This window comes from Scyliorhinus canicula, chromosome 12, assembly GCF_902713615.1.
Source record: "Scyliorhinus canicula chromosome 12, sScyCan1.1, whole genome shotgun sequence".
Taxonomy (NCBI): Eukaryota; Metazoa; Chordata; class Chondrichthyes; order Carcharhiniformes; family Scyliorhinidae; genus Scyliorhinus; species Scyliorhinus canicula.
Genome location: NC_052157.1, coordinates 119,149,258 through 119,170,151, shown reverse-complemented (window position 1 = coordinate 119,170,151; position 20,894 = coordinate 119,149,258). Strand labels below are relative to the sequence as shown.

Genomic DNA, 20,894 nt, shown 5'->3' with positions numbered 1-20,894 from the left:
CGTGACTGGTCGAGGGTGATAGCGCTGAGCTACGGGAAGCCGGCGGGGTCCAAGGTAGCGGGGCGGTCTCAAGATGGCGGCCCCCATGTGTTGCATGTGTCGGGTAGGGTTAAAGATGGCGGCCCCCACGGATAGCACGAGGCTGATGACGTGTCTGATGACGGGTCAAAATATCTCCTCATGTGACACTTGTAGCTCCACCCACACAGTTGGTGAAAACAAAACACTGTTGTCAATGCTGGTTGCAATGGCTGCAACATGAGGGTAATAAAAGCAGCTGTGTTCAATTGATGTATTTCATCTCCGTGCTTGCAATTCATGCCTTTATATTAATACACAAGCAAATTCTATTGTTGTTATGTAACAAGGCTAAAGTTTCCATTTTGTTCATTCCAGGATTACCTGGCTACATACCAGGAGCAGCATATCCCTACCAGGCTGGACCCGGAGCTGGAATTTTAGGTGAGAGTCCTCCACTTTCTTTTTTCTCTTTCTTTTTTTTTTCTCTTCCCTCTTTAGTCTGTTCTCTTTTTCCTCCTTTCACTCTATGTTCTCTGTTGTCCCATATTTTCCTCAGGGTGGTAGTCTGTTTTGCTATCATAGAATCCCTCCAGTGCAGAAGGAGGCTATTCAGCCCATCAAGTCTGCCCCAACCCTCCGAAGGAGCACCCCAGCCAGGTTCAATCCCCTGCTCTATCCCCCTAACCCCACCTAAACTTTGGACACGAAGGCGCAATTAATCGTGGTCAATCCACCTAATCTGCAGAGCTTTGGATTGTGGGAGGAAACCGGAGCACCTGGAGGAAACACTCACAGACACGGGGAGAGCGTGCAAACTCCACACAGTCACCCAAGGTTGGAAATGAACCCTGGTCCCTGTGAGTCCGCAGTGCTAACCACTGTGACCTCCGTGTCGTGCAATACATACCCTGCTTAATTTTACTCGGAGTCATCATACCTGTATTCTATTCATTTTAGTTGTCCTGACAGGGTATTTGCAGTTGATTAAATATTCTCAAATCAGGTTGTCGCAATATTTCAAGATATAAAAGTAATCTCCTAAAAAAATCTATTGAAATTGTACTGTGAATTAGAAATGATGATATACTCTACTGATACTAAAGTCTGATTCAGGAAGTGATTAACCTGTTGGCACTGCCAGCTGGTGTGACCACTGCCAGGTTGGCACTGCCAAGGTGCCAAGCTGACATTTTTTGCACGTGCGAGATGGGTCCGGGGGTTCCCTTCGTGGGTGTTGGGGCAATGCGGGGTGGGGGGGGGCCCATAGTAGGTTTGGGCTGAGAGGGTATCGGGGGTCTTGGAGATCGGGATGTCATTTAAAAATGGCATCCTGATCTCTCACTACACTGGGGAGTTCTGGCAAGCGGAGCTCCCGAGTGTAAAGAACAGGGCGATGTAGTGGCCTCCGCGTTGCTGTTCCAAACACGCTGTTGGACTTTGTCCCCAATAAGTGAGTTGAGACCTAGGTCTTTGGATGATGCTATCAAAGGGCAGCATGAGGATGGGGATGACCAGAGCACCAAGGATAGACCTTTGTGGGAAGCTAAAGATAACAATACAGGGGTGGAAAGAGAAACCAGTGCAGGTGATACAGAGGGAACTGGGCGTCCTGGTACATGAATCACAAAGAATTAGTAATGCAGATACAACTAGTGATTCGGAAGGCAAATGTGGTATCTATTGTGAGGAAAATGGAATATAAAAGTAAGTTTTATTACAGGACCTTGGTGAGACCACATCTGGAGTATTGTGTAACAGCTTTGGTTTCCTTAGTTGAAAAATGATTTACTTGTGTTAAGGCAGTTCAGGGAAGGTTCACTTGACCCATTCCTGGGAGGAAGGGCTTATCTTATGAAGAAAGGTTGGACAGGTTGGGCCTGTACTCATTGGAGTTTAGAAGAATGAGAGGTGAGGTGATTTGATTGAAACAAATAAGGTCCTGAGGGGACTGGATAGGGTGGACACCAGGGAAATTTTCCACTTGCGGGGGAAACCAGGGTACAATTGAAGATTAAGAGGTGTCCCTTTTAAGATGGAGATGAGGGGATTTTTTTTCGAGTCATGGAATTATCTTCCCCAGTAAGCGGTGAAGGTTGGGTCATTGAATTTATTCAAGGCAAAGTTAGATAGATTTTTTGATTGTCAAGGGTTATGGGAGCAGATAGGAAAGTGGAGTTGAGACCACAACTAGATCAGCCATGACCTTATGGAATGGCGGGGCAGGCTCGATGGGCAGAATGGCCTACTCTTCTATGCCCTATGCCATACTCTGGTTACGATTGAACGGAGTCAGGAGAATGTAGTCTCTCTCAGCTGGGCAATGGTGGAGAGGATTTGGAAGATGACAGTTTGGTCAATCATGTCAAAGGCTGCAGAAAGGTTGAGAAAGATGAAGGAGGACAATTTGCCTTTGTCGCAGCCACAGAGGATGTCATTTAACTTTGATAAGTGTCATTTTGGTATTGCAGCAGGGGCAGAAACCAGTTGCAGGGATTCCACGTGGGATTTTAGAAAAGATGCGCATCGCTTTGGGAACAGCACATTACAGGACTTTTCAAAATGCAGAAAGAACATGGCTTCTAACCTTAATGTATTTGACAATGTTACAGGTGCTGGAGTACCAGGTGCCAGTGTGCCAGGGGTATATCCAGGTACGTGCAGATAATAATGTGCGTGTGTGTGCCAATGGTAGCCCTACAGGTTGGATGGTCTCGGAGGTCTTCATTTTATCTTTCATTTTTATTCTGAAGACTGAAATAAAACTGATGTTCAACTGTTTCAAATGTTGCTTCTACCTGAGTAAAATTAATTTTCCCCGGAGCCAATCAGCAGTGTTTGAAACAACAGTTTGCTCACTCTGAACTGTAACCGCACTTACTGTTCATCGCACATTCGAGGGAAATCTCCCTATATTTAGTAAAGGTCAATGGCGGGTGAGAAAAGCAGCACTGGTGATGGCGGGTTTTAAGGCAGTATTGTCCGGCACTTTAAGCACGGAATCAACATCGGCTCAGTGGCGAGAGGGAGGCCTCTGATTCACCTGCCCGGCCATCACCTCAGCATGTTAATGATGGGAGCGCTCCATTTAAAGGCCGCGCCATCACTCGCCAGCCACTTCACCTGGGTAGATGGCAACAAAGGCTGCCCCTAAGTTCTCTGACACCCCCTTCAACAGACTGCTGGGTGCTGTCGATGAGTGGCATGACGTCCTCTACACAAGCACAAGGTAGAGACCATGGAGCCGGGATACCAACTTCGCATGGGAAGCAGTGGTCAGCGGCAACACATTACAGACAAGAACAGGCATCCAGTGCTGCAAGAGGGTGAATGATCTCCTCCGTCACCCATTATACATCCACAGGGAGCTCACTCACTCACAACTCAAGAGACACCATCATTTGCTCTCCCGAACACACCGCCATCTTCCCTCCAGGTTGTCACCTCATCCCCTCACTGCTCCCACTCACCATCCACACATGCCAGGCATCCTTATCATCTGCCCTGGCATGCGGCCTGCTTGCACTCTATCCATCTCTTTTACATAGGACAAGCTGGCATACAACAAGAGGGAGAGATTCCAGACAGGTGGAGGGATGCCAGAGATGAAAATCCTCATGGAGGGCTCTTTCCTCAAAGCTCACCTGGCCGGGGAGGAAGCCGTCCGCTCCTGTGCCGATGGTGAGGTGGGTGCCGATTTATACCAAATGAGGATCCAGCACAGCATCATCCATGACAGAAGACTGATGTGAGTCAAGGCCCCTGACCTGCACTGATGAAATCTCACTTCTCTCACAGGCACATCAGGGGAGCAGCCCAGAGAGTCCACCACCCAGGCCCAAGAAAACTCTGAGACCTGCGCGGATGATTTCTCTGACATGGAGATTGAAGAACGGTCACAGTTATCACTCATACCCTCCGCCAGTGCAGACACTCATACCTCGGTGGAACCTAGTTTTAGACAGACCTCAGGATCACCAACTGGTGAGCAGGCAATGGGACATCCCAACGTGCCGGCACTCGGACGATTGCTGGAGGCCAGGAATCTCCTGAGTTCCAGTCAAATGGCGAGACTCTAGAGTCAGTCATGCCTCAGTATTGAAGTTCCAAGGACAAAGGTGGGAACTTCAGGAAGGGTGTCAGCTACACAACTCTGATTGAAAGGCAGAATGGAGGAGTCCTACTGCATTCTTTCAGAGGAGATTGTGCCGACACTGTTGTAACCGGAACAACACAGTGAGGGTGGCAGCTGCTATGGAGACCTTGGTGCAAGACCTCTGTCCTGCACTGCAGCAGGCCATGCACTCCATGATGCAAGAGATGCACTCCCAACTAGTAGGGATCCATGAACGCCAATGCCAGAGGATGGTGGGGCTTCTTGAGCTCACTCTAACTGCCCCTCTATCCCAAGGAGGAAGCCAGGGGCCCTTGGCACCCACATGGAGGAGGGAAAGATGTAGCACAACCCAGGGCCATCCACCAAGGTGACTCCTGGAGTGTCCTACCCATCCGATTCCCCTTTTCCTGTGACTGTCTCGGCTCCAGCTGCACTAGCCGAGGAAGGTGGCACTGCCACACAGCAGGACCTCGTAAGCAGGCCTGTGCCCTCAGGTTCTCGGCCCTCCACAGGACACCTGCCAAGAATATCGCAGACAACAGGGTGTGGCAGACAGCAGACTGCCCTCACCTCTGCTGGGGATGCACCAAGATGTGGCCCAGGATTAGAAAGTTTAAGAAGGTCTGGTTGCACAGTGTGGGCACGGGTGTTAAGCACCTCTGTAACTAAACTTTCACTTATTGCAGCCTCTTAATGGCTCCTTGTTCTGATGAGATGTCTTTCTGCAGTGCAGGCCAGAAAAAGTGATTCCTGTACCAAAGAAAAGCAGGGTGCTCTGTCTAAAACTTCCTCCATGTGCTCTCTGCAGGGTTGCCAGCACATTGGTGGCATCCCCTCACAGTAACTGAGCACATCAGTCATGCTTATTTCTCCAAGAGAATGAGGATGTCTCTAACAATGTTCAGGACTACAGTCACTCATCCTAGACACTGTCAATGTACGCTCACTGCATGTGTTGCCCTGGGTCTTGCCCCCATATTTCATTAGCCTCAGCCTTCGGTGACACCAAACTTCAAGGGTACAGATCACCAAGGGTGACCTTGCATCAGGAGAATTGAAACTCTGATATGACTCTGGCCATTGAGCGTAAGGGTGACCTTGGATCAGGAGAGTTGAAACTCTGATATGACTCTGGTCATTGAGAGTAAGTGAGCTGCCATCGGCCAGACAGGAGACAGGCATTCGTAATAGATCTTTGAGGATCTATGCACTGCCCCCACTGCAAGTTGGCATCATCGTCCTGCAGCACAGGGACTATGGGCAGTTGCTTCTTCCCCATGACATGAGCCTGATCAATGATGGTGTGCAGTGCCAGCAGTCTGACAGGACAGCAGTGCTCATTGAAGAGATGTGACGTGATGGGATGTATCAAATGGTTTGCATCATCACCATCCATGAATCGGGCAGCTATTAGCATGCCCTGAGCTCATCTGCCTCATTCGCCCACCACCACGGCCTCCCCTCCCTCCAGGACCTCTTTATATTCCACCTTGCTGTCCTCCTCATCAGAGGAAATGTGTCATTTTTCCATCTATTCCAACTCCGATTTTTGGATAGCCAGAATTTAGACACTGCCCTCTGGTTAGCAAAACCTTTGGGGAGCTAGCAAAGCAAAACAACTCTGAATATAATTCTATGGCATGTAGCTAAGCTGGAGTTGAACTGAGAAACTATCCTGTGCAGCCTGAGATACAGGTTGTATTCAACATTATGACACTTTTATACTGTAATCTTGGCAAAAATGCAGGGAGCTTCTCACATTTATTGGAATATATTACAGGTTATTGAGATGTCAGTAACTTCATTGAAGCCTACTTGTGACAATAAGCTATTATTACTATTATTATTATATGTATTCATAAACTGCTTTGCAAAGTTTGATTTGTTAAATCCTTCCTTCGTATAATTGTCAAACTGGCATAGAAACATTTTTCTTCCCAAATTTATGCTAGTCTTGTTCATTTCTCGTCCTTTCCCGTTCATACCTGCATGATTATTTTATTTATTTTGTTGTTATTATTCACCTTTCTCTTCTCCGTCTTTCAATTGAAACTCTCATTTTTCTCTTCGCTCCCTTCCCCATGATCTTTGGCTGCAGACTCACTACTACAAATGGGCAGATCATTGCTGCTGATTTGTACCTTGAAAACAAAATTGGCAACCTGTCTGTTGTTTTAATTTGCATTATTTAATGACATTCCCATTGGGGCTCCCTTTATGAAGGTACTGCATGAAACGGCAATGGATAAGATTAGACAGAACTTTCACTATGACTGTGATACTCAGATCACAGGGCCTCTACTGCCCCATCGATGACCAGTAGTCGGCTCTCAAATTCTGCTTAACATAGTTTTAGCTACTGAATAGTTTACTTTTTGAAGCAAATTGCAATGTATTTATGTTTTTGAGATTATAAAAAAAAATGAGAAAGTACATTTCTGTGAAATATTTTGTGTTATGTTTTGAGGTGCAAGAAATCATGGGCTTGGAGTGCTTCCAGGTGTCCCAACTGGAACGGGCTTGAAAGCTAAACCAGGTAATAAAATTTTGACATAGTTATATTGATATACTTTCTCGAATTAGTGTAATATTTTGGAGTAATATAAGATCAGGTTGATTTATACCATTACGAGACATAGCAATCAACATATCTGACACAATTTGTACTAGGTTACACTATTCAAGGGTGAAATCAGGCTATATCTGTAATGTTAATCTGAATTATCTTTTTCGTATCAGTTCTTGGGTTGTACAGTAAACTCATCTCGAATCGGGGCCTAATCTTGGAGCAAGGCAGAGTGAGACTTCTGGAGATGTAAATTGGAGTTGAAGTTGCTTCATACAAGTACTATTCTGTTAGCATACAGGCACTTCTAACAGCACCACGCAGACTTGTGTGGATTCTACCGGGACAGGCAGTGCTGACAACATGGTCTGCATAACGTTCTTAGATGCTATCATGAAAGAACATGACACATGTCATACAGGAAGTAGTTTGCGAAGCTGCCTGTCCCTCGGAAATCTAAATGTGGGGCCGGATTCTCCGTTTTTGGGACTAAGTCCCCACGGCATTGTGAAAACTGTGGTCTTTTACGCCAGGAAAACTGCCGTCAAAAGGCCACAGATTCACTGTTTTGCTGGGGGTCAGCAGGCAGCCGTCGTGGAGCTCGCAGCTCTCGCTGCCGATACGGCCCCCAGCAATTCCAGGTCAGAGGCCGCGCATGTGCATGGCGGCGGGCCTGCAGCAGCCGGGTCGTGCTCCATGACAGACTCAACCCATGGGCCTGGACCATCAAAATAGTGCCCCGCATCGGCCACCCATGTACCCCGGACCGCCCGCACACATTGCTCCCTGATGGAACCATCAATTCACCAGACACGTGTTTCCGATGTGAATCTAGGCTGACTCTGGACACGGGTACTTATACAGCTGCACTACGGGGAAGAGTCGTGGGCAGAACCAAGGGTGGAGCCCAGTACAAGTTCCTAGGTGCTCCCAGCGCTACTCCCCCTAGTGGTAGGACAACGCTACTGCGCTTACAACAACAGTGTGAATTACGTATATATTAACATATATTACATTCACCACACTCCCAGCCCCGAATGAAGCCCCCCACGCCCGCCGATCGGCCCTCCCCCGGCTGTGGCGGCCCTGGACTGAGTCCGCAGCTGCCACACAAGGATCCCGGACGGTGGGACCATAAGAGTGCCATGCCATCGGGAATTCAGCCAGTCGGGGATGGAGCATTGTGGGGCGGGCCTCAGGCAATGGCCTGAGGCTGTGTATACATGGCACGGCATACAGAGTACGCCGATTTTCAGGGACGGAGAATTTAAAAACCTGCGCCACTCCCGTTTTCGGCGCCAAAACGGATTCTCTGCCCCATTGTCGAACGCAATTTTGGCGTCGCGGGGGCAGAGAATCCAGCCCATGATCTGTGAATTGACCATTGAAAACAAAGCGACATGAATAATTTTCTCCCTCCTGGAATTTTCACAAGGCTCTTCCAATCTTTGCTCGAAGACAGGTGAAAACCCCAGAGAAATTGTGCAAATAAGTATTTACATTGGGGGCGATTATGAGCCATCTTTATCTGGCCACGAGCAAGTTGGCGCAGGTTGAAAATCCAGAGAGAATCCAAAAACGTGATGGGCAGGATTCTCCGACCCCCTGCCGGGTCGGAGAATTGCCGGGGGGTGGAGGGGGGGCAGCGTGAAACCCGTCCCACCGCTGCGACACGGCTGCCGAATTCTCCGGCAGCGGTTTTTTGGCGGGGGCGGGGATCACATCACGCAGGTCGGGGGCCTTTGGCAGTGCCCCCACCCCCGGGCGATTATCCGGGCCCCGATAGGCCGAGCGGCCGCTCGGTTTTGGGCGGTCCCGCCGGCGTAAAATACACAAGGTCCATACCTGCAGAGTCCTCAGGGGGGGCGCGGGGGGATCCGGCCCCAAGGCAGGCCCCCACGGTGGCCTGGTCCACGATCAGGGCCCACCGATCTGCGGGCGGGCCTGTGCCGTGGGGGTACTCTTTCCCTCCACTCCGACCTCTGTAAAGCTCCACGATGACCGGCGCGGAGAAGAAACCCCCTGCGCATACGCAGGGATCACGCCAGCGGTTCTGCGCGTGCGCCAGAATATGATAGCGCTCTCGCATATGGGCCAACTCGCGACGGCCAGCGGAGGCCCTTCAGCGCCGGTTGGTGCGGCGCCAACCACTCCAGTGCCCGCCTAGCCCCCGAAGTGCAGAGGATTCCGCAACGTCCGGGCGGCCTGACGCCGGAGTGGCTCACGCCACTGTTTGGCACTGGTACGGCCCGCCCACCGGTTGGGGGAGAACACCGGCCGATTCTCTCTGGCGTGATTGGCTTTTGGAATCTTCCCCCCCACTCCACCTCCACCAGTGGGGTAGTGAGAATCACGCCGTGTGAGCCCATAACCTCAAATCTAACATGTTAGCATGTCATTAGCGAACACTCTCTCCAGAGCTTCATCCCTCATGCGAAGATTCACTGGGCGCCAGTGTTATTTACAACAGGTCTACAAAAGCGTGAACCTGGCCAAATTACCTCCAAGGAGGATATCAGAAGTGAGTTCTTAGGCAGCCATGATTCCCCAGGGTCTTTACTGGTCAACGTGCACCCTAGAGGATGTTGGGACACAGATAAGTTCAACTCCGGGCCGGGCTGAGGAACTGTCACTCATTCTCAGGGGTGGTGTGGCTGCAATAGGGTGGAGGTGTGGGCTTAGATAGGGTGATCTTTCCATGGGCCTGTGCAGATTCGACGGGCCGAATGGCCTCTTTCTGCACTGTAAATTCTAAGATCTATGAAATCCCGAAAGGCGTGCTGTTAGGTGAATTGGACATCTGAATTCTCCCTCTGTGTACCCGAACTGGCACCGGAATTTGGCGACTAGGGGCTTTTCCCAGTAACATTATTGCAGTGTTAATGTAAGTCTACTTGTGACAATAAAGATTGTTAATTTGAGTGAGGTGAAGTATCTGGTTGTTAAGCCTGAGTGCCAGCGGTTGCTGATAGCTGAAGGTGTGGTGCGTTGGCAGCATTGGAGGTTGGTGGTGGGTTGGATAGGAGAAGTCACGTGAAGATGTAATCACTGACCATGACTACCACTTGAGATCATTAGCCTTCTTGTAACAGTGATGGCAGATCCTGAAATTTACCTCCTTAGTTGCCAGTATGCTCACAATCTTGAGGATCTTCTGGGCCTCCGCAGAATCAAGCTAACTTGTCTCCTGTCCACCTGTATTGAATCCATGATCCTGGAGCCCCCTTTCTGCACTGGTGTTCAATTTTTCTCCTTTAGATTTGCAACAACAGTGTTCAACAGCAGTGCCCTGTAATTCAGTTCAGCTTTCCTTTAAGAGGGACAGACTGCCTTTAAAGACCGAAGCCTGTCTGCACCAGGTGTGATGAGCATAGACATAGACATTGACATAGAATTTACAGTGCAGAAAGAGGCCATTCAGCCCATCAGGTCTGCACCGGCCTATGAAAAGATCACCTTACCTAAGCCCACACTCCCACCCGGAACCCAGTCTAACCCTTTTGGACACTAAGGGCAATTTAGCATGGTCATACCACCTAACCTGCACATCTTTGGACTGTGGGAGGAAACCGGAGCACCCGGAGGAAACCCACGCGGACACGGGGAGAACGTGCAGACTCCACCCAGACAGTGCCCCAAGCCGGGAATTGAACCTGGGACCCTGAAGCTATGAAGCAACTGTGCTATCGTGCCGTCCACTTGGTCCTCTGGTGAGAATAGAGGCACCTCGCAATGTGGAGCTGCTTGATCCTACACTACAATCAAAGAAATGAATTAACCACACCAAATTTGTATGCTGTTGACCTTCACTGGAATAATGGGGCAAGTCGCAAATTGACGTGGATGTCCAATCATAGGCACTATCCTATAGTGTTTCGCCCACAGACCCTAAAAGTAGAAGACAAGCTTTGTTTCCTTTTCATGTCATTTCAAAGCCATGCTGTATATCATGGAAGACCTGTGGCTCAGAGATACAAAGAAGTTTACATTAACCCTCAACTCCCCAAGATGTCCAATTAATAACTTTCTGCATGCCCATGTGGATGCAAAAATGTTAAGGATATTTATCAGCTGAAATAATTGCAGGTCAACATCAGCTGTATTGCAGAACCTCCAAACAAGACTGGTTTGAGATCAGTAAACGTAAATAGTTTTCAAAACGTTTGTTGGATGTCTGTTTTCACAAGACATGAGGCTAGATTTTCCGGCCCCCCTGCGTCCTGTTTTCCAGTGGCAGAATCACCTCGCCAATGGTAATCCGTGGGATCTTGCGGTCCTGCCGGTTTGATTGGCTCACCTGCCTCGCTGCTGGGGAAACGGGCGCGGGTCGGTCACCTTCAGAAGGATTGGAAGATCCTGCCAGCAGCAAGGGGTGGAAAATGTTGCCTTTAGGATGTGGTATTGGCAGTGTTCTTCAATGCATTTTCTAATTTGTGTCTCTGGCTGTTATTGCAGGTGTCGGTGGTCAGTATGGATACCCAGCAGGTAAAGATACAATACCCTATTCTATAAACTAATTTAATAGTAACACATGGCGGAATCCAGCCCCTATTCTATGCATAAGGAATCTGGAATATATTGTATTGCCCATCAATTGCATTACAATATGAATGTAGAATTATATTGATAAAATTACTATGAAGAGGAAATAACAGAGCCTTGTTCATGTTGTTCATCCATTCACTAATTTCGTACCTCAAATTATTAACCAACATCAGAACTCATTGGATGAAAGCAATGTGGCGGTCAATGGAATACCTGACAAAATATTCCCTGTGATTTACTTGGCTGAAATCTTGGAATATTGCTTGGCCCTAGAGTTACTAACTGTAGTGCAAAGTTCATGGGCTGTATTCTCCGATTCTGCGGCTATGTCCACAGGATCCGTCTGGTCTTATGACCAGAAAGTTGGCGCAGCCCCCATACTGATCCACCGCCCAGTGGGGGGGCTAGCAGCCGCGCGCCGTGAAGCCCCTGGCTGTACCTGCGGATACAGCAGCAGAATGGCCGGTTGGGTGGCCGCACATGCGTAGGGCGGCGACCTGCAGCGGCCATGCCATACAGCATGGCGCCGGCCGCGCGCGGACCAGGCCTGCCGAAAACTCTCCCCCTGTAACCCCCCTCGCCACCCCCGGATGGCTCCCCCCCGACTGTGGCGGCGCAGGACACAGTCTGCAGCCACCACGCAAGGTCCCTGAAAGTTGAGGACAGATGTCCCACGCCATCAGGGACTCGGCCCATAAGGGACGGAGCATTGGGGGAGGGCTTCGGGTGACGTCTTGAGGCCGTCCCGATGGCGTGCAGCGTACTCCTCGAGGACGCTGTTTTTGAGGGGTGCAGCATCGGAAAAATTTCCCCAATTCCAGCTCAAAATCGGATTCTCCGGCCGATCGCCGAATGCGAATTCAGCGTTGGTGATCAGACAATCCAGCCCCATAACTAGATTTCTGGAGTTAGTAAATGGAATGCTAGATCACTGGATTCAAGTTAAATAGTTTAAATAATTTGGTTTAATCTTATGGCTCAATTGGTAAAATTATTGGTTCTTTGTCAGAGATTCTTGTTGAAGCCATACTCTGGAATTTTTTACACCACAATGCATGGTGACCGTTCAGTCAAGTCCAGAACTGAAGGGCAGCTACATCATAGGAGGTACCATCTTTTGGAGGCTGAGTTAAGATGAGACCCTTCATGCCTCTTCTGATATATTTGAAAGAAAGGAGTGCTGCCAGTGTCCTGGCCAACATTCTGCCCATGAGTTGTGCACAGAATGATTGGTCATGTTGTATGTAAATGAGTTGCTGCATTTGCCGACAAAATGTAATGATTTCACTTCCCAAGCATTTCAGTTACTCTGAAAGGCTTTGGGACATTCTGACGATGAGAAAAACATCAACATGTTCCTTCTTTTTAATTATTACACTCGACGAATATTCATATTTGCATAATATTCACAAAGATGTACCAAGGTTGTTGACGTGAATTCTTTTACTAAAATATGATTGCTCCTGTTTCTTGAAATATGATTTACCTTAACTATGTATGGTAAGCTGCTTTGATTCAGTTACAATCGGCATGGAATAAATCAGACCGATTCATATCTCCAACTCTCTACCCATGGTGTTAATTTTAAAGGGCATCACGGTGGCACAGTGGGTTAACCCTGTTGCCTCACGGCGCCAAGGTCCCAGGTTCGATCCCGGCTCTGGGTCATGGTCCGTGTGGAGTTTGCACATTCTCCCTGTGTTTGAGTGGGTTTCACCCCCACAACCCAAAGGTGGGCAAGGTAGGTGGCTTGGCCATGCTAAATTGCCGCTTAATTGGAAAAATGAATTGGGTACACTAAATTTTTTTTTTATTAAATTAAGATCTTTGATCAGGTTTGTGGTCACCCCTTTGAGCAGCTTCTCTTTTGGTTCAGTGCCTATTATTTTGTTTGCACCTCTCTGAAATAATTGGCATATTTCTCAATGTTGAAGCACTAAATAAATTCAAACTATTGTTAACTGACAATAAAGATATTGGCCCACATTTTCCAGTCCATTTGTTTGACTGAAGGGGCACGCCAGCATCCTGTTGAAGCCCTGACTCGATGGCCAATGTGGGAATTCCTGAGAAGTCTCAACTTCCGAAGGGCAATTTCCCTGCTCCCTAGGACCCTCTGCCAATGTCTCTGACTCAGAACCAGAGGAGGAGACTTGGACTGTTAGGCGGTATTTACCCGGAGTGCTACCCAAGAAATTCTGAACTATCACCTGTGCAACTGAGTCTCCACAATCACTCACATTAACCCAATCTAACTACTGCTTGACCAAAACCAACTAATCCCCAACCTCCTAACATTCAAACTCTACTTTTAAACTAGCCACATGGCAGCTAGTGTGCCCTGTCTTGCCCCTGACTTTACTCTGCTGTGACGAGCTGTCCGATGAGGCTGTGATTCGCATTCCTGGGAAAGCCAGGCTTCGACATTGAGTAATGTGGAGCAGCATCAAGTCGGCTGAATGTTTGAGCAGAGGATCAATCCGACGAAGATTGTCGCTCCCTGAAAAGATCTGGCCATTCAATTATTGGTTATTATCAGAAGGATTGAGCGCCAGCCAACTGAGAACTATCAATTTCAGTTCTGTTCATTCATTGCCCACCACATTGCTCCATTATGGGTCTCCACACACTCGTATACATTATGCCTGTGGAGAGCTTCAGGTACAATTTGTGCCAGCAATTATTCACTGGAATCATAAAATAACACATCACACAAAGAGACCATTTGGCTATGTGTGCCTCTGCCAGCTCTTCAAATTATCCAATTAGTCCCAGTCTCCTGCTCTTTGCCCTGCAGATTTTCAGAAGTTATTATTGAATCTGCTTCACTATTCTTTCATGCAGTGCATTCCAGATCAGTGTGTACTCTTTAAATGGTTCTTTTGAAAATCATCCTTGATCTGTGCTCTCTGGTTTAAAACCTTCTGCCACTGGAAAAAGTTATTTTTTATTTAGACGGTGGGATTCTCTGACCCCCCCCACCGGGAGAATCGCCGGGGGGGGGGGCGTGAATCCCGCCCCTGCCGGCTGCTGAATTCTCCGGCACCGGGGACTTGGCAGGGGCAGGAACCACGCCACGCCGGTCAGTGGCCGCTAACAGCGCCCCCCCCCCCCCACCCCCCCCCCCCCCCCCCCCCCCACAGGTGATTCTCCGGCCCACAATGGGCTGAGTGGCCACCCGTTTTCGTCCGGTCCTGCCAGCGTAATTTAGAATAGGTACTTACCGGTGGGACCTGGCTGCGTGGGCAGCCTCTGGGGTCCTCAGGGGGAGGTGGGGGGGGTGCGGTGAGATCTGGCCCTGGGGGGGTGCCCCCACGGTGTCCTGGCCCACAGTCGGGGCCTACCGATCTGCGGGCGGGCCTGTGCCATGGGGGCACTCTATTCCTCTGCGTCAGCTGCTGTTGACCTCCGCCATGGCCGGCGCGGAGATGAACCCCCCCCTCCGCGCATGCGCTGGGATGACGGCAACACGCTGGTGCTCCTGCGCATGCGCCAACTCGCACCGGCCTGCGGAGGCCCTTCGGGGCCAGTCGGCATGGCGTCAAGCCCCTTCCGCGCCGCCCATGCGGCGCAACCCACTCCGGCGCTGGCCTAGCCCCTGAAGGTGCGGTGGATTCCGCACCTTCGGGCCGGCCCTACGCCAGAGTGGTTCACGCCACTCCTTCGCGCCAGAGTTGCCCACCCTGCCGTTTCCCACAGAATCCCGCCCTTAGTCTTTCAAAACCCTCATGGTTTTGAGTACCTCCATCAAATCTGTTCTTCTCTGCTCTAAAGGTCCTACCATTTGTTTGGTTGCTCCACATAATTGAAGTCCTACATTATTGGTACAATTTTATCAAATCTCCTCTGCACCCTCTCTAAAGCACTCCAAAAGTGTGGTGCCTACAACTAGCCACAGTCAGTCCTAATCAATGTTTAAGAAAAATTTTGCATAGCTTCCTTGCTTTGTAGTCTACGCCTCTACTTAGGAAGCCCACGTAGCCATAAAAGTTTTCAAAGCTTATCTTGCCATCATCATATGATGTAGGTATCCCCACCCTCCGGTCTCTCTGTCCTTGCACCAAAATTAAATTGTTCTTATTTTTCCGATCAAAACGAATCACTTCACGTTTTACGGTTCTAAGTTTCTTTTATCACGCATCCGCTCATTTCACCAGTTTAGTCCTCGTAAAGTCTGTACTAGCCTCCTCACCGTTTGCCACATTTCCTAATTTAGTGTCACCTGCAAACTTCAAAATGTTACCACACGTATCTGTTCTTTGAAAACAATTTTATTTTTATTTTGCCCCTCTGATCTGTCTAAAGTAATTTCTACTTTATGTATGATCCTGAACAGATGAAGTACTTAATTAACTTTCTCTGTCAAAATGTTGATAATACTGGTCTTGTCTGACATTGGCTGTTTTGTGTTAAGCTATCCAGAGAACATGCCCTGCAGGTTTCTGAATTGTTCTGCTAATAAAATCAATGTTAACACAGTAAAGCAGCAGGGATGTATACCGCAAGTGCTTTTCAAAAAAGGGAGAGAGAAAGTAGGGAACTGCAGGCCAGTAAGCCTGACATTTGTCAGGAAGATGTTGGAATGTACTACAAGGGATGTTTTGCTGATGCACCTAAATCATAGTATGATTAGCCAGAGTCAACATGGATTAGTTTCAGAGATATCGGCTAGGATTCTCCGTTGCGTGTCCGCTACGCTACTGCTGCTAGCGAGGATGGAAAATTTGGCACTTAGCCAAATCTCCCTTTTACTGCAACAAGATGGAGAATCCCGCTGCCATGTATGGACAAAGAATCCAGCCCATCGTGTTTGACAAATTTATAGTGTTTTTTGTCTGTTTACCCACTTCCTCAACCAGCCCTTCCACTCTCAGTACTTTGTGCATATATACCCCAGTCTCTTTGTTCCTGAAACCCCTTTAAAATTATTCTTTATTACCTTTTCTCATCTTCCTACTAAAACATACCACTTCACAATTCTCTGCATTAACTTTCCTCAGCCACGTGTCCACCATTCAACCTATATCCTCTTGAAGTACATCACTATCCTCCTCCAATTTTAATGCTATCTACAAATTTTGAAATGATGCCAGCGCACCCAAGTACTAATGTATGTCATGAGAAGCAATGGTTCTTCTACATGCCCCTGGGGAGCTTCATTATACACCATATTCCACACCAAAGAACAACTATTCACCATTATTCACTCTTTCCTGTCACTCGGCCAATCTCATACTAGGTTTTCTTTATTTTCTGTGCTTCAACTTTTCTCAAGTCTATTATGCAGAACTTTATCAAATTAATGAGGAAATCTCAGTCACCTGTACGATTAACACATCTCATTGTTTAAGAATAGACCAAAACCTACAGATTGCAGACAACTCACGTTTCACCGGGAAACACAGAGACATCGAAATCCAAGGGTCACAGATCAATATGAAATGGATCCCATCAATGTCAATTCTGATAGACTTACATCGAAATACACAGAATTTGATTGTCTCAAACTCTGAAAAAACCATAACAGTTTGTTTACTGGATGTTACCAAACCACCTTATTTGAAAAAGGACTTTGGATTGAATTAGGTCACATGGGTAAGGTAGCCATCTTGTCACCTACTTTTAAAAATAACAGCAGTAGCTGTTCAGAGACGATATCTTCAGAAACACCATCCAAGCCATTGACCCAGCTGCAAGGCAATTATGCAGCTAAGGTGATATACAGCTATACCTTGACTGTGGGAGAAGAATTATCTCTCTTCCCCCCCCCCCCCCCAATCAGTTCCAACTTCAGGTTCACCTGAGAGCTAACCTCCTTTTAATTCAAATGTAAGGAGCCTACAGCTTACTGAGAATCCTTTACTTTTACATGACCTCCACTCCAGATAAAGCATCGATTCATCCAATAAACTTCAGGCCTGCTACAAAGGAGACTGAACTAATTACAAATTGTAATCATATTGTTTTGTTATTCTCCTGTATCTAGCCTAAATGTTTGTGATTGTGTGTTTGAGACATTGGCCATAATTTTCTGGCCCCATCATGGCAGAGCCCACCACAGGAGATTCAGCGGCCCAGCCAAAAGTCCATTGACTTTCGGCATGACCGGACTATCCTGTCGGTGGATGGGGGTGAGAAATCCCACTCATCGTGTTTTAAACCTCTTGGGGTAAGTCTGTGATTATAAATAATCTTTATTTTTAAATTCACATAGTTTGTTGCTGGGAACCATTTAAATCCCTCTGAGGGTAAGAAAGCACACTAACCTCACACATTAAACACTTTAATCGCCGAAGACAACGTAAGCATGCAAATTCTGTGAATGTCTTTGAAATATGTCAGAAATATCTGTTTGTATGGTTTCAATTTTCTCTGGTCATGCGTTGCTCAGAGGCTAGAAATAGGCCTCATGATTTACAAAGAATTACATGTATTTTTTAGCACAGGAATAAGCCATTCAGCCCAACTGACCGACACTGATGTTTATGCTTCACGCAAGCCTCCTCCTATCCTATTTAATCAAACCCTATCAATATATATTGCTAATTTTGTCCCTCCTCATACACTTATAAGCTGTTTCTTAAATTAATTTATATTATTTGTCTCAACTACGCCTTATGGCAGAAGATTCCACTGCCTGTGTAAGAAGGTTTTTCCCAAATTTCTTATTGGATTTAGGAGTGACTAACTTATATTTACCTCCTCTAGTTTGGAACCTCCATAAATGGAAATGCCTCCTCTTCACCTCTCCTGACATAAATCATAATTTTTATCTTCATATCATGAGCCTTCTCTATTCTCATGAATGGAATCTCAGCCTTCCTTAAAAAAATACAAAAGGGTTCTGTTAGATTGGAAGACAGACATTTGTTTCCCACATTTAATCCAATGCTGATTTAATTATCTGAGTATTTTCCTATTTTTTTCCGATAGGGTATGGTGGCTTTGGAGTCGGAGTCCCCGTTGGTTATCCAGTCCTCTCTCCTAAACTACCAGGTACGATTAGTGCATCTTTTCTTATTTAATGATACAAATGATTATGTAGAAGAGAATGTGAGGCATGTAGATCCAACAGAGTTGGAAAATGTGAGGGGTGTAGATCCAGCAGAGTTGGGGAATGTGAGGGGTGTAGATCCAGCAGAGTTGGGGAATGTGAGGGGTGTAGATCCAGCAGAGTTGGGGAATGTGAGGGGTGTAGATCCAGCAGAGTTGGGGAATGTGAGGGGTGTAGATCCAGCAGAGTTGGGGAATGTGAGGGGTGTAGATCCAGCAGAGTTGGGGAATGTGAGGGGTGTAGATCCAGCAGAGTTGGGGAATGTGAGGGGTGTAGATCCAGCAGAGTTGGGGAATATGAGGGGTGTAGATCCAGCAGAGTTGGGGAATGTGAGGGGTGTAGATCCAGCAGAGTTGGGGAATGTGAGGGGTGTAGATCCAGCAGAGTTGGGGAATGTGAGGGGTGTAGATCTGGCAGAGTTGGGGAATGTGAGGGGTGTGGATCCAGCAGAGTTGGGGAATGTGAGGGGTGTGGATCCAGCAGAGTTGGGGAATGTGAGGGGTGTAGATCCAGCAGAGTTGGGGAATGTGAGGTGTGTAGATCCAGCAGAGTTGGAGAATGTGAGGGGTGTAGATCCAGCAGAGTTGGGGAATGTGAGGGGTGTAGATCCAGCAGAGTTGGGGAATGTGAGGTGTGTAGCTCTAGCTAAGTTGGAGAGTGTGAGTTAGGAGATGAGAAATTGGGCTTGTTAGCAAAGTAAATGCCCTAGTTCTCCAAAATGGCAACTGTGGCACATATAAACACTTGTAGGTTGAACACACCACACACCGTAATCGTACAGGAATGAGAACACGTACAGTGACCACGCTCCATCTGCCAATGTGATGATGTGAATCAGCATGCAGTACTGATTTGGCACCTTTGGAGCTTGATAATCCAGTCAACTCCTTCCCTTGACCTCAACACGAAAGATCCCCCACCAATTCTATTTAAAAAGATCATCAACTACTGTTCTGTTAGCTGCTTGTTAACTTTTTCTTGTGCTGCTACATTTCTACAAATGTTTGCTTTCTACGATTGTCTCACGTTATAAAACTCTACAGACTTGACCAGGATTCAGCAGCTGAGGGTTAATGGATAGCAATGGAGCATTTTTCAAATTCCTTCAATCACACAATGCTGCGTTATGATGTTTTGTTATATTTTACAAGTGCTTTTCAGATCCATCCTGGGTATAATTGTATCCAATCTGGATTTTATTGTTGATTTGTATGTCTGACATTATTATTATTATACTGCAGGTGGCTATGGCATCCCATACAATGCTGGTCAGTATTTATTGTTATTGATTTTACTATGTTGTAACAGTGTAATTCCATTAGTCTTGGTGCAATAACACAATGCTGATATTATCATATCTACAAGATTAAGAGATGAGAGTGGAATGCTAGTCGCAGAATTTCTGTGCATACCTGTGGTACCTTGTGCCAAACCTTTTGAGGAGAATTCAACAACATTATGGTTCATTGAAGCACGGGTGGCACGATGGCCCAGTGGTTAGCACTGCTGCCTCACAATGCCGAGGACCTGGGTTCGATCCCGGCCCCAGGTCATTGTCTGTGTGGAGTTTGTACATTCTCCCGTGTCTGCGAGGATCTCACCCCTTCAAAACAAAGATGTGCAGGGTAAGTGAATTTGCCATGATAAATTGCCACTTAATTGGGAAAAAAATAATTGGGTAGTCTAAATTTATTTTTCAAAAATGGTTTATTGAAGTAGCTCCCCTGGTATTATTAGGCCTATTTGGTATATGTGTGTGTGTATTTGGTATATTAATACACACACACACACTAATGAAGAAGTCGAGTGAATGGAAAATAATGGGGCAAATTCTCCGTTTGAGAGACTGTGCTGATGCCGGGACTGAATTTTGAGTGTTCTACTTTGACAAAAGTGATGCCAGTCCCTCCCGGAGTGATTCAGGTCCCATTCATGGGCAAGCACCATGTAGATCCCATGCAATTTCAATGCATGCTTCCCCTCATCCCAGCAAAGCTGATGGCACTGGTTGCACTGGAGCGCGGCCATTGATGGGTCGGCTTGGGCCACAGCGTACTGATGGGGAGGGGGGGGGGGGGGGGGGTCACCGACATGACCTCTGGCACTAAGTTCCCAGTAGGCAGCCAGCAGCGTGTGCAGCTGAATTGCCTTGCAGGCTGCAGGAATAGCGGTCCGTACCGGGCCACCCCAACCCCATGGCCCACCTCCTAGCCATGCCCTGCTACTCTCACAGGCCCTGGCAGACGCCCCCCCATCCAGCGGCACAACGACCAGTGCACTATAGCGATGTTTGACACTGTAACCCCTCCCACCACGGCGTCTGTTTCCCGATTTGAAATACCACAGGTGAACCTCACCGTCGATAATTCCTCCTGGCGGAGCTGGAGCATCGCGGAAAGCCAAGAAAATGCCGGGTCCAGCCAGTTAGTGATATGTCAAAGGCCTTTACCATACAGTTTGCATGCCCATGCCGGCGTGCGGCACAGAACACATTCATGCCGCAGTCGAGAGACCAGAGCACGGCATTCCACTTGACGCCTGATTTTCGGCTGACAGCGTATTCTCCACCCAATCGTGTTTCCAAATTCCGCCGT

At 47.7% G+C, this 20,894-nt stretch overlaps 1 protein-coding gene across 6 annotated transcripts in view; it reads left to right on the top strand.

The window, feature by feature from the left end:
• The window catches only part of LOC119974725 (elastin-like), a 290,086-nt gene that overhangs the window by 51,186 nt on the left and 218,006 nt on the right, over nucleotides 1–20,894 (top strand). For all 6 annotated transcript variants that reach the window (XM_038813896.1, XM_038813894.1, XM_038813895.1 and 3 more), the window contains exons 4-9: nucleotides 397–462; nucleotides 2,631–2,672; nucleotides 6,603–6,671; nucleotides 11,157–11,186; nucleotides 18,180–18,242; nucleotides 19,542–19,568. In XM_038813896.1, coding sequence (XP_038669824.1) covers nucleotides 397–462; nucleotides 2,631–2,672; nucleotides 6,603–6,671; nucleotides 11,157–11,186; nucleotides 18,180–18,242; nucleotides 19,542–19,568 — 297 coding nt within the window. The remainder of the gene's footprint in view (nucleotides 1–396; nucleotides 463–2,630; nucleotides 2,673–6,602; nucleotides 6,672–11,156; nucleotides 11,187–18,179; nucleotides 18,243–19,541; nucleotides 19,569–20,894) is intronic.